The sequence below is a fragment of the Pteropus alecto genome, unplaced genomic scaffold (assembly GCF_000325575.1).
Source record: "Pteropus alecto unplaced genomic scaffold, ASM32557v1 scaffold20, whole genome shotgun sequence".
Classification (NCBI taxonomy): domain Eukaryota; kingdom Metazoa; phylum Chordata; class Mammalia; order Chiroptera; family Pteropodidae; genus Pteropus; species Pteropus alecto.
Genome location: NW_006436298.1, coordinates 24116226 through 24130317, shown reverse-complemented (window position 1 = coordinate 24130317; position 14092 = coordinate 24116226). Strand labels below are relative to the sequence as shown.

General features: G+C 36.1%; 1 protein-coding gene across 15 annotated transcripts in view; it reads left to right on the top strand.

Moving 5' to 3' along the window:
- MCTP1 (multiple C2 and transmembrane domain containing 1) overlaps positions 1–13875 on the top strand; it is a 453050-nt gene extending 439175 nt beyond the window's left edge. For all 15 annotated transcript variants that reach the window (XM_025047696.1, XM_025047701.1, XM_025047692.1 and 12 more), the window contains 3 exons: positions 873–982; positions 9193–9290; positions 10198–13875. In XM_025047696.1, the coding sequence (XP_024903464.1) occupies positions 873–982; positions 9193–9290; positions 10198–10269 (280 nt within the window). In that variant the 3' untranslated portion in view covers positions 10270–13875. The remainder of the gene's footprint in view (positions 1–872; positions 983–9192; positions 9291–10197) is intronic.
- Positions 13876–14092: the final 217 nt, after the last annotated feature.

Below are 14092 nucleotides of genomic sequence, written 5' to 3'. Positions count from 1 at the left end.
GTGAAAAGCCTCTATAATTACCACATCTTGTTACTATTTAATCATTCCAGAACTTTCTTGAACTGCGTCTCTTTGTGGGGGGAGGGGGAGATCATATTCTAGATTTAGTTCTATAATGCATTGTAGAAAGAGAAAAGGGCAATCTTTCCCCCCTGACATTAGCTACACTGGTAAGGATTCTTTGACATTTATCCTTCCAAGAAGAGAAAGAACACAGGGAACCCTTCAGTGAGGCTGCCCAGAAGGGTTTTCTAAGAGCCAGTGCCCTCGTACATGGAATGGTGTGATGGATGGCTCTGAGCTAAGCCACAGGAAAGCAAGCAGACCCTCAGCCTTCTGTTCTCTCCATAAGTGGGCAGAAGCAAGGGAAGCACAGGTGCCAGCAAGGGAGGGGATTCATGATCCTTTACCTGGCAATAGCTATAGGATGCTCACTCTGGCTATGGGAGGATAAAGACAAAGACAGAAAAGCCAGACCCTAAGAATTAGTGAAAACAAGACAACCAGATGGATCCAACTTTGGCTCTTTTACTAAAACAAAACAAAAAACCCAAAAAACATTTTTAGGGAACATTTGACCTAGAGAGACGTAAAAAGCAAGCCATATGCCACAAAGCTAAGGAATAATTTCTGTGTTATGCTGAGGCACAGTACAGGGAAGAAAACATCTTAATAGTCATCCTTTAGTGGATGAAAAACTGCCCTGGACAAACGTTACCCCAAGTGAACATAATGTTCATTACCAGGAAGTTAAAATAAAAAATACTAACATTTATCTACATCATGTACAATTTCATATTTTCCTGAAGTGTCTTGGGGCCTTTCTAAGTTATAAGAAATGCCGATTGCTGATGTGTTCATTTCTCATTCAGTACTTTCAACTGGACCGTCCCATTCTTAAGCTGGCTGGCTATTGTAGCCCTCTGTATGTTCACAGTCATCCTGTACTTCATTCCATTGAGATACATTGTCCTTGTCTGGGGTAAGTAAAGCCTTTTTTTAAACTGTCTTAGCTGCTAAAAACAAACTATTTTTAAGGGATGAGTTATACTGTCAGTAGTTCCCTATATTTACGGTCATGAAGCTACTCCATGATGAAAAGAGACAGGTTGGTTAAAAATCGCAACAGTATAAAGATTTAGGTCTACCTGCAAAATGCATTTTTCTTATCTGGCACCATAAGCTCCATCATACTATAAACATAGTTGTACAGATTCTTCATATATCAAAGTGTAGCTTCGTCTAGATATGACTCTGATTTACTTTCACTACTTATATGTAAACAGAGGCATTTCAACCCATATGGTACATTTAAGACAATATGCTTTTGTGCTGTGGTGCTTTATCTTGTGGAAGTGTCTGTAAACAGGTACTATATATGGCCGCCTGTTTAAGAGGTCACCTTTAGGATGCAGGAAAAGAATCCTTGGCATTGACAGGCCGCTTAAGAACAAGAAACCTGGTTTATGTGTATGAAATAAGAATGCTTCTGCAAAAACCCTCTTTAAACGTGATATTTCGGAGTCTTAATATTTAATGCACTTATGCTGCATGCCAACAGTTCCCAAGTACCTAGACTCTATTGAGGTGGTAGTTTCAGCATTCTTCATAGTTTTGTGGGTTTTTTTTCCCCTTATCTGACAAAATTCTTGGTTTAGAAAATTTAATTCTCAGTCTCCATGATTACATATAAAACTATGACATTAATTATATATATATCTTTTTTGTTTTTATATACATATCTCAAAATAATTATACATATTTTTGTTTATGTGCGCGCGCGCGCACACACACATCTATATCTCTCGAAATAAACAAGACTGGGTAGAAGTAGAATTCTCTACTTGCCCCTGGCCTGCATACACCTAAGATAGTTAAACCCATACAAAATGCAAAGAACCAAAATGGGTCTTAATTCCAGAAAACATGTGCTTACACTAAAGCAAAGAGAACAAAACGTCCTATTCTCGTCTTTTTAAGGCGTTAAAGAAATATGCTGGAACAAAATGAGAAGGGTTGATGTCTTCAAGCCCTCTGGTTTAAAAATTCCTATCTTCCTATTCTTTTTGGCCTATCTTGTCATATCGTGAGTGAGAGCTTTTGAACCCCTTACCCTCACTGTCATTACCTTTATATCTTAGGGAGAGAAGATGGGGGGAATAGTGATTATTTTATACTTTCTTTATTTTATAGTTTAAAGAAATGGTTTCAACTAAGACAGTACTTTCACTGTACTAGGGCATTTTCGTGTTGTTTCTCTATTGTATATTCAAGCCCTGATTTTTCTCTCCTTCCTCTGATATTTAAAACAGATGCTGTTTTATTGAAGGAACTAGGGTAAGGCATTAGGTGTGACTGTTTATTACCTCTAACCTACCTGGGTTCAGACCTGCCATCTCAGTTATGATAGGAGGTAAATCTGATTTCATTTCCCCAGGTTCTCAGAAACTGGATCCCATGGTGGACATCTGGCTGTGTCACCTGGGGTAGCCTTACTGGCTAGCTGTCTTAAACATAATTTTTAGAGAACGTGTTTAGGCCTCTTGTTTCATCCAATAAAGTAAAACAAGAACAGTGTTCCTTTAGTGGTAGGTGACCGATGAAATATTAACCAGAATTACAAGATGGGTTTCACGCAAGAACACAGAAACCAAAATTATGATTGCAGAAGAAAATTTTCTGCTGAACTCCCTGAAGAAGAGACAAGATGCTCTAGTTTATGACCCAGTTTTTACCAGTCTGTCGATTTCATATATATTTTTATATGTATCTCCTTGGTCATTTAAGTGCAATATACATTTAAGAGAATAGACTTATCCCATTGTAATTCTACATTATAAAACAGAATATGTAGAATAGATACTTCTAGTTTTATACAATATTTTGACATTTCTGTCTCATTAAATTGCTTGCATAATGGCTCCAATTTCATCTGCATTTGCCCCTTATCCGTATTTGCTCTTCAGGTAGTACAGAGGATTAACTGTTGAATAATGTAGTATGGGTAGATATTGCTCATCTCTAACGGTTCTTGGCTGTTCTAATCTAAGAAGTGATCCAAGTAAGTCAATCACGGCAGCATCTTTTGCAAGCATTAAATGTAAATTTCTTGTAATTTAAAAGGAAAATTGGTTTCTAAAAATCTCAATGCCAGAGATGTAGAAATGGAAACATTTTTATTTTATGATAGAACTTTTAAGATTTACTCTTTTAGCAACTTTCAAATATGTAATACAGTACTATTAACAATAGTCACCATGCTGTTCATTACATCTCCATAACTAGAAATTTGTACCTTTTGACCTCTTCCACCTACCACTTTGGTAATCACCAATCTGTTCTCTATATCTTTTTTTGTTTGTTTTTTAAATTCCATGTGCAAATAAGATCATACCATATTTGGTTTTTTGACTTAAGTCACTTAAGACAATACTGTCAAGGTCCATCCATACAGACACAAGTCACTCTCTCTCTCTCTATATATATATATGGAATATATATGAATGGATAAAGAAAATGTGATATATATATGGAATATATACATATATCACATTTATATATGGTGTGTGTGTGTGTGTATATATATATATATATACACACACACACACACATATATATATCTCACATTTTCTTTATCCATTCATCCAGTGGTGGACACTTTGGTTTCCAAGTCTTGGCTATTATAAATAATGCTGAAAGAACATGGGGATGCAAATATCTTTTCAAGTTACTGTTTTCTTCAGATAAATACCCAGAAGTGAAATTGCTTGATATGGTAGTTCCATTTTTAATTTTTTTGAGGACCCTCCATGCTATTTTTCCTAGTGGCTGTACGAATTTACATTCTCACCTAAGAGTGCACGAAGATTCCTTTTTTCACATCCTCGCCAACACTTTTTTCTTGTCTTTTTTGTAACAGCCATTCTAACAGTTGTGAGGTGATATGTCCTTATAGTTTTGATCTGCATTTCCCTTAGTAATGAGCATATTTTTATGTACCTGTTAGCCATCTGTATCTCTTTTTTGTAAAAATGTTTGTTCAGATTTTCTGTCCATTTTTAATTGTCTGTTTTATTGCTATTGAGTTGTTTGAGTTCTTTATACATTTTGGATGTTAGCCCCTAATAAGATACTTGGTTTGTAAGTATTTTCTCCCATTCAGTAGGTTGCCTTTTCATTGTTTATGGTTTCCTTTGTTGTGTAGACGGATTTGAATTTGATGTAGCCCAACCGGTTTATTTTTGCTTTTGGTGTCAAGGAGCTTACCACCTAAGAGTTTTATGGTTTCAGGTCTTAAAGTCAAGTCTATAATTATACATTTGCAGTTGCTTTACGCATTTGGTGTAGGATAGTGATCCAGTTTCATTCTTTTGCATGTGGCTGTCCAGTTTTCCACCATTTATTGAAGAGACTGTCCTTTCCCCCATTGTTTATTCATGGCTTTAGGATTAGCAAATAATCTTTCACATAAAGTCTCGGTTTTTTTCAAACAATTGTTTCTGTGCAGTGCCTGGGGATGGGTGAATCTGCCTGAATCCTTTAAGAGCCCTCTCTCAGTACTTATGGCCCTTGGATCTTGTCGACCCAAGCCCAGGTAGTTTTCAAAGCCAGATATTTTGGAGTTTGTCTCTCAGGTGCAAGTCTTAAAAGTTGGGGTGCCTAATATGGGGTATGAACTCTTTGCTCCTCAGGAAGAAGCTCTCGGTTTGTTTCCTCCCACTTGTGGGTCACCATGCCAGGAGTAGGGTTTATGGCTAGAATGCATTTCAGCCTCTCCTACCTACTTTGCTATGGCTTTTCCCACATTTGCCTGATGTGAAGGATTTGCTCAGTTAGTTTTCAGATCTTTTTTTTTAGCAGAAATTGTTCCATGTGTAGCTATAGGAGGTAAATTCAGGCTCTTCCTACATCACTGTCTTGAACTACCTTCCAGAAGTAAATCCAGACATAAAACCAGGGCACCAGATTTGTGTAAAAGCTCCCTTTGGGAAGATACGGTGCTCTGGAGTATGGCAGAGGGATGGCGTGATGATGGTGCCAACTGACTGGAGCAAGGCACATGGACAGCACACAGATGGTGACTGCTGGGAAAGAAAAAAAAGGTACTGCCAGCTGGAAACAGGCAGATAAGTCAAAGCCCATCCCTGGAAAGCACCCCAGCAGGCCCCTGACTGTGTGTCAAATCAGATGCCCGTCTCTTAGGACTATGTTCCAAGACAAACAAACGAGCCTCTTCCACACAAAGTCTGGGTGTCCCTCGATAGGCTGCTTCTATACTGGGCCCTGGGGCAGGTGAGTACAAGTGCATGAGCCCTTTAAGAACTATTTCTCAGACTGCTACAGTCTTGTGGGTCTCGTGGATCTCGTGAATGTGTGTCCTATTGGTTTTCAAAAGTAAGTATTTTCAGAAAAATAGACCAATTTTGAGAGCCCAGAAATAAACCCAAACATATATGGTGAACTAATATTTGACAAGGGAGCCAAAAATACTTAATGGGGAAAAAACAGTCTCTGCAGGAAATGGTGCTAGGAAAACTGGATGGTCATAGGTAGGAGAATGAAACTTGATCGCTATCTTATGCCACTCACAAAAAAAAATAACTCAAAATGAATTATATTTAAATATGAGACTGGAAACCATGAAACTTCTAGAAGAGAACAGGAAAAAAGTTCATTGACATGGGTCCTGGTAATGATTTGGAATCACACCTACAGCAAAAGCAACGATAAAATGGTAGGGCTATATCAAACTCAAAAGCTTTTGCACAGCAAAAGAAACCATCAACAGAGTGAAAAGACAACCTGTGGAATAGGAAGAAATATTTGCAAACCATAAATCTGATAAGTGGTTAGTATCCAAAATGTATAAAGAACTCATACGACTCAATAGCAAAAAACCTGAATAGACATTTTTCTGAAAGAGATATACAAATGGCCACAGGTACATGAAAAGGTGTTCAACAACACTAGTCATGAGAGATGCAAATTAAAACCACAGTGAGATATCACTTTACACAGTCAGAATGGATGTTGTCGCAATGACAAGAAATAACAAATGCTAGTATAGATATGGAGGAAAGTGCACTGTTGGTGGATTGTAAATTGGTACAGCCACTATGGAAAACAGTATGGAAGTTCTTCAAAAAATTAAAAAGGGAGCTATCATATAATCTAGTCATTCCACTTCCAATGGAAATGAACACACTAACTTGAAAAAATATCTGCCCACCCCCATGTTCATAGCATCATTTACAATAGCCAAAAAAATGGAAACAACCTATCAATGGATAAAGTAGTATATGTGTGTGTGTATGTACACACACACACACTGGAATATTTTTCAGCCATACAAAATGAGGAAGTCCTCGCATCTGTGACAATATTTGATGGACCTTGAAGGCATTTTGCTAAGTGAAATAAATCAGAAAGACATACTTGTATGAGCTCACATATCTAAAAAAGAACAAAAAAGACGTCTGGTTAAGATGTCAGAGTTAGTAAACCTGTACTCCTCCTCCTATGACTACATCCAAATAAATTGTAGAACAACCATCATTGAGAACCACCTAAAGATTGGCTGAACAGAACAATATCCTATAACTAAGGATATAAAGAAGCCACGATGAGACTGGTAGGATGGGTGGAGATGCAGAATGTGCAGGTCCCACACTCACGGTATGGTGATAAAGAATCAGGAGGTATATCTCAGCTGAGGAGGTCTTCTCTGAGGAGGGAAGGGTCCAACCCCCACACCTGGCTCCCCAGCCTGGGGCACCAGTACCCGGAAGGAGTGCTCATAACATCTGGCTGTGGAAACCAGTAGAGAGTGCATCTAGGTAAGATGGACGGTTGCTGGAGATGTAGGCAGTAAACTGTCATCACTCTTACTTTTTTGGATATGTCTCCTTAGACAAGGTAAACAAAAGAAAAAATAAACAAATGGGACTGTATCAAATGAGTTTTTGCACTGGAAAGGAAACCATCAACAAAACAAAAACAATGTACTTAAGGAGTTATATCCAAAATATATAAGGAACTATTACAAATTAACAGCCCCCCCACCAAAAAAAAAAATCTGATTAAAAAATGGGCAGAGGGCCTGAATAGACATTTCTCCAAAAAGGACATACAGATAGCCAATAGAGATATGAAGACATTCAAGGTCACTATTCATCAGAGAAATGCAAATGAAAGCCACAAGGAGATATCAAATCACCCCTGTCAGAATGGCTATCAATAAATCCACAAGTGTTGGCAAGGATGTGGAGAAAAGGCAGCCCTTGTGCACAGTTAGTGGGACTGTAAATTGGTGCAGCCACTATGGAAAACAGTTTGGAGGTTCCTCAAAAAATTAAAAATAGAACTACCATTTGACCCAACAATTCCACTTCTGGGTATTTATCCAAAGAAATCCAAAATACTAATTCAGAAAGAAATGTTCACTGCAGTGTTATTTACAATAGCCAAGATATGGTAGCTACCCGAGTGTCAATAGATAAAAGAGAAGCTATGGTACATATATACATCAGAATATTACTCAGCCATAAAACAGAATAAAATCTTGCCATTTGTGAAAACATGGAGGGTTATTATACTAAGTGAAGTAAGTAACTTATATGTACAATCTTAAAACCAAAATAAACAACAGAAACAAACTCATAAGATATAGAACAAACTGCATATTGCCAGATGGGAAGGGGTTTAGGCAGATGGGTGAAAAGGTGAAGAGATGAAGCACAAACTGGCAGTTATAAAGTCACGGGGCCATAAAGTATAGCTTAAGGAACAGAGTCAATAATATTGTAATGACTACGTATGGTGTCACATGGGTCCAAGACTCATCGGGGTGCTCACTTCTGAAGTTACATAAATGTCTAATCACTATGTTGTACACCCGAAACTAATATAATGTATGTCAACTGTATTAAAAAAAAAACACCAAACGAAAAAGATATTTGTGGCTATCAGAGGAAGGCAGTGGTACACACAAACATCAGTTACAAAGTAAGTACCAGGATGTGATGTACAACATGATGGCTAGTTAACACTGCTGTCTGTCACACAGGAAAGTTAAGAGAACAGATCCTAAGTGTTCTCATCACAAAAAATTTTTTTTCTTTCCTTTTTGCCTCTATGTGAGATGACAGATGTTAACTATGGTGGTAATCATTTCACAATATATGTAAATCAAACCATGGTGTACACCTTAAGCTTATATAGTGAAGAATGCCAATTATTCTCAATAAAACAAAAGATGTTTTGGGGGGCTTATCCCTCAAGTGTAAGTCTTAAAAGTTGGGGGTGCCTGATGTGGGGTTCAAATCCTTTGCTCCTCAAGGAGCTCTGGATTTGGAGTTCCTGCCAGACTGTGGTTGCTGCACTGGGGCTGGGCTTTGTTGCAAGACTGGGTCCTGGCCTCTCCTACCTGCTTCAGTGTAGGCCTTCTCTTACTTGCCTGATGTGCAGTCATCACTCAGCCAGGTTCTAGAGTGTTTTCAGAGAAAATCGTTCTATAAACAGCTGTAGATGTGGTCTGTTCAAGGGAGGAGATAGTTTTAGGATCCTTTTATATTGCTATCTTCAAAGTTTTTTTTTTTTTTTTTTAAGCTGGTGGTAAATCCTTTCTTATTTTAGGTCTTTAAAATATAAAATCAAGGTCATGTTTCTTTTAAACATTTAGCTTGCAAAATAGCAATACCCCCACATACCACACACAACTAAAAAAAAAAAAAAGTACCTTTTGAAAAAGAGAAAACCAGTAAATTAGACTTCTTGCCTTAAAAACAAACCCAATCCAAAATGTAGGGAGACAAGTTTCAACACAGATGGAACACTAAAGCAAAGCTTCTAACTACTGTAACACTGAAGGGGAAAGCAAGATAGGGTCATTTGCTCATTCTTGCTATGTGCTTTTTGTTTCCCAGATAGAAAGTCTTTTTTCTGTGAAGGAAGCTGCTAAAGTAAAAGAGAAAAAAAAACCAGCCATTGAGTTGGGAAGGAGGGAGGAAGGGGACTAAAGAAGGAAAGAGGACAGGAAGTAAGGCGGGGGAGAAAACTGGGGTTACTGATTCATTCAGTCAAGGCTAAAGGGGCTCAAGCTAGCTTTTCAAATTACTTCAATACTTTTGCCAGAAATGTATTTCTATAATTCCAAACTTTGGGGATTACAATAATGTTTGATCTATTTTTCAGGCATCAATAAATTTACAAAAAAGCTACGGTGTCCCTATGCAATCGATAACAATGAACTACTTGACTTCCTTTCTAGAGTCCCTTCAGATATACAAGTGGTATGTAGATGTCATTATTATTACTACTATTTTAGTGTAGCACTGGTTTTTAACTTTTATATTCTTTTAATTTCAAAGGTTTTAGAAGAGACAGGTCAAGTTAATAAAGCCTGTAGCAGATTTTGCCACTCAGAAATTTAGCCCACTTGGGGTGCTAACCAAGAACTTATAGATAAGAATGGAGCATGAGGGGCGGGGGATATTTCAAAAAGAACCTGCCAGATCTGTCAGGGACAATCCTCCTCCCAGGAAGGTTTCGCTGGAATCTGTGAAGGGAGGAAATAGGAAATATTAAATGATAAAAGCAAAGTGTGCCATTTTGCATAATTTGCACAAATTGAGTTTTAAAGATGCATATTTTGGAGAGCAGTGGTGGGGGAATGAAGACTGGGATACATCTCAATCTTTTTAAATACTTTGATGTTAATGCCATTAATCAACTATTTTCAGTGTAAAATGAGAAATGTTTTTATCAAAATCTTGAAGGTGGGTTACAGTGATACCTTTTTCCTTTGTTTCAGTTGAGTTTTTGATTTGGTATCAGACATGAGTGGGGTGGATGGAGATTAAGCCTGTATTATACAAACAATAAATTGCAAAGAACTGTTATCTGTCCCTTCAGAATAAATGGAGATGGTTTTGTTTTCAGTGTAATGTCTTACGGACAGTGAAGACCCCAGTCTGTTACCAGAGTTCTCATCAGAGCTCTCATGTAGTTTCTGGCAGGATTTCCCTTCAGACTCTTACTGTATCATTCTATTGTTCTCTGCAGCTAGGATGCAGATCTCATACAGCTTCTAGAGTGAGCACTTTTTCCCCCTTAAGCAGTCTTTCATTTCTTTGCTTTTCCTTCCTTTGCCAGAAAGTAGCCACCTGACCAGTCTTTCTCTGAACTCTGTTTAAACAGGTGCAATACCAAGAACTGAAACCAGATCCCTCTCATAGCCCATGTAAAAGGAAGAAAAACAATCTTGGCTAGCTAGCTCCCGGCACTGAGAAGACCAGCATCTGTTTGGGAAGATAAAAGAAAAAGCCTTCAAGCCTCAGCAGTGTTTCCTTTCTTTCTGCTTTTTATTTATTTTGCCTTTTTATCGTGGTGAAGAGAATTTGTAAATAGTGTACAAGGACATTTGTCTTTGAAAATGTACTTCCATTTACAGAATCAATTTGATAAAGGTTTAGTTATTGCTGTGTGAAAGCCTTGTTAGGTGTGACTAATAATGTAACACATTGGAACAACATATGTAAGAATGGTTAACACTGGGAAATACAAACTTCTCTAATTACAAGTGGAAGGGGCAGATCAGATTAAGTGCTTAGCTATGCTCTGATTAAATCTACGTAAAATGTAAATGTCCATTTGATTTTAGTTTTTTTTAATGTGATTTTTTTTATCTGAAAGTAATCCATTACAATTTTCTATGTTTTATACATTTCAAAAGGGAGGGGGAGTCCCAAAACGTGAATAATGGAACAGGTGCATTTCAATTTAACATAAATTCTGACTTCAGATCCCAATGTTTATTCCTGAGCAAATAATTTAGGCATGACTAGGCTGATTTTCAGCTAATGAGTAAAAGTACATTCACCCCTCAAAACAATCTTCTACACTCTAAAAACCTACAAAGAAAACTTCCAGACCTTCTATCATTCCATCTAAAACCTTAAAATCTCTACAGGATTACACATAAATACTGCCAGGTTTATAAATGATTGCCTATCTGAATTTTTATACCTACTATTTTAATTTGTACCAACTGAGCAAATTAGCAAAATTTCAGTAGTCAAACATACTAGCAAACTAAATCCACATTGCTTTTGGTGTCAGATTACACCTCTGTGAATCTAAAAATATTTAATACTCAAGTGTTCTCAGAGAAAAGTATCTGCTTTCTCATTAGGTTACTCAAATGCTTTAATGCCTACTAGGATTTTTGTTATTAATGTGAATTTTAATGTAGAGGAGAATGCAATGTGCTAAGTGACATGCCAGTGTTTCATTACATTCATTTATAGAAATAATCATTCTTGATAATATGAATGCATGAAAACTTATTTTGTAAAATAAACTGCTTATGGGGAAGGGGAGTTTGCCTTTAAAAATGTTTCACTACTTACTATAGAATCTATACTTAAAAATCGCATTCTCAAGATTTATGGTAGTTTTTGTACCTAACTCCCTGTTATATCAAGGGAGCATACCTCTGGAAAGAGAGAATTTGGTGAGAATGTCTTATACTTCCCCAGACTTGGTAGGGGATTAAGCTTGGTTGAAATTGCTACAGTGTTTTGCACTATTTTATTAATAATATACTGGGATAGAGTGAAGGTGGGGGTTATGCTGGAAAATGTAGAAAAACCAGAAGCAAGAAATATATATTTCACTCTAGACTCTTTAAAATAAATTTAATCTCATCAAAGCTGATTTTTAAAGTATTTTTATTTTAAAGCTATGTTGTTAAATACTATTTCTTATGATAGAACTATTTTAATCTGTTTATACACTATGGTTGAAAGAATGCCAATTAAATTCCCTTTCTACAGAAAGGCTTTGACCTCAATATGCTCTATTTAGTGCATCATGTTTGTAATGACATGCTTATATCCACATACCGTCACTGTTTCTTGCTAAGATGTAATATTCCATGAAGTTAATGTAACTACAGAAAGTTTGATAGGATAATTTGTTTGAAATAACTTCTGATTACATCTTGTCTGAGATTTATGTTCCACGCCGACAGTGTCTACTCAAATGTCTACAGGCCTGATGTTCTACAACCTCATGTACCTAATAGATAGTAACCATTAACAGATGGCTTATTTCTGTTTCGTTCTATGAAGTTTCACATGTTTAGTTCGATGGTAATGTTGACTATACATTCACTGCATTAAATACAAAAAAAAACCCTTTTCTAAGTATAATCAGTACTCTTTTTCTTTTTTTTTAGTGGTTGAGAGAGGAATAATGGACGATTGTGTGTATAATCTTATTAATGACACTTCTCTTAAACTCATGTTTGGTTTGGACAAACAAGGCTTTCCCTGAAAACTTTTGACTGTTGTAGAAAACTTAATACCTTAAAAGGCGTGACTATCCAATGAGGCTGATGAGTAAGAACTATCCTGAGACATGAAAATGATATTCAGAGGGCTCTTCATTGCTTTTAAGAAACAACTAAATTCACAGGTTGAAAACAAGAGGCTAGCTAATAGAATTTTAACTATTTCTTTCTCCTGTGTGAGGGGTTTACAAATCTATTTAATTTTAGTTTTGAGAGATTTGCCATGTAAGTATTTCAAGATACTTTACTTAACAGGCTGGAAGTCTAATACCTATTTGGACTGCTAAATACAGTAGTCACATGAACTGCTAAATATATTCCTTAGTATCTTAGTAAATTCATTGAAGGTCATTCATATTCTAAACTATGATAATTCATAAGAAATGCATATCTTAAAATTTTTTCATCTATAAAAAGAACTTAGTACTTCTTGTTCATTTTGGTACTGTTCCACAGACTCAAACTGATAGATTCTGTAGGGATTCCAAATTATTTTTGAAGCATTCCATGCACAAGGAAGATCTGAAATGATTCTTTAAATGCCTCTGTGTTGTACTATAGTTCTTGAGTAACTATCCTGTCATAAGCAACAGTCAAACCAATGATAGTATATTAAAATCAAATCTGGAACCAAAGTATAGGGAGAGCAAAATTTAACTGACGTATTTCTTAAAGTATCTTTTACAGAATTTTATCCTATATTTAAAAGTGAATATTCAATAAGAAACTCTCTTATCCAGGGACTATATTAACACCCCCACCCCCTCATTTTGATCTCAATATCCAAATGACCCTAATGCTCTTGTATTATCGAGTCATATTCAGAGGCTTTAATTTCAGTTTATACATTTGTTAAAATGTACCCAAATGTTTATTTTTGAGTTTTGTACTTAGCATTACAAAGAAACCAAAAAATATATATATAAGGTAGTTGATGCTCCAGAAATACAAGACAGGCACCATTATACTTCTTACAAAAGCCTCAGGTATTAAATTAATGCATATTTAAATTCTGAGACTTTAAATGTCAACTGTAAGCGTGTGTGTGTGTGTGTGTATGTGTACAGATGCCTATTAATTTGTTTGATTAGAGTATCTAGAATCAGCCTTTCTAATTGCTCAGTCAAGTATGAATTAAAACCACATAAAAAATAATGTAATGAATACTTACAATAGTGTTGTTCCTTTCAATTATAATTCTCTTTCCCAGGATGACTGGTATAACTCACTGAAAGAAAAAAAAAAACTTTTGGTTACCTCTTACACCTCAGTTTCTACATTTGTACAGTGGCATTCACATCATAAGACTTATTACTACAGTTGAATCTCTGAGATTTTAGAAATATCAAGGAAAGTCTCCCATTATGTAAGACTATCATGCAATTAACCATTAAATCCCAAAGTGGTTACATGCTATAAGAACAACACTGTGAAAGGTTTGCTAAAATTTAATTATATCTGCTTTTCCAAGGGGATTTGGGTTAAGCGCAAACAAAATAAAAATAAAAAATCATCATCAAATATGTAATTAGTCTCAAATGAGTTTTAATTTATTTGGATCTTCCTTCACATTCTAAACTAACAACAAAAATGTGTTCTATGCACAAGCAATAGTTTTGTAGATAGGTTTTTTAATTTACATTATGGTTGTGTCTCCAAATGTCACTGAAAAATTATGAGACTCCGTTTTTAAAAAGGTAACCAAATGGCACTGCTCTAGTAAATTAACAGTGTTACTCT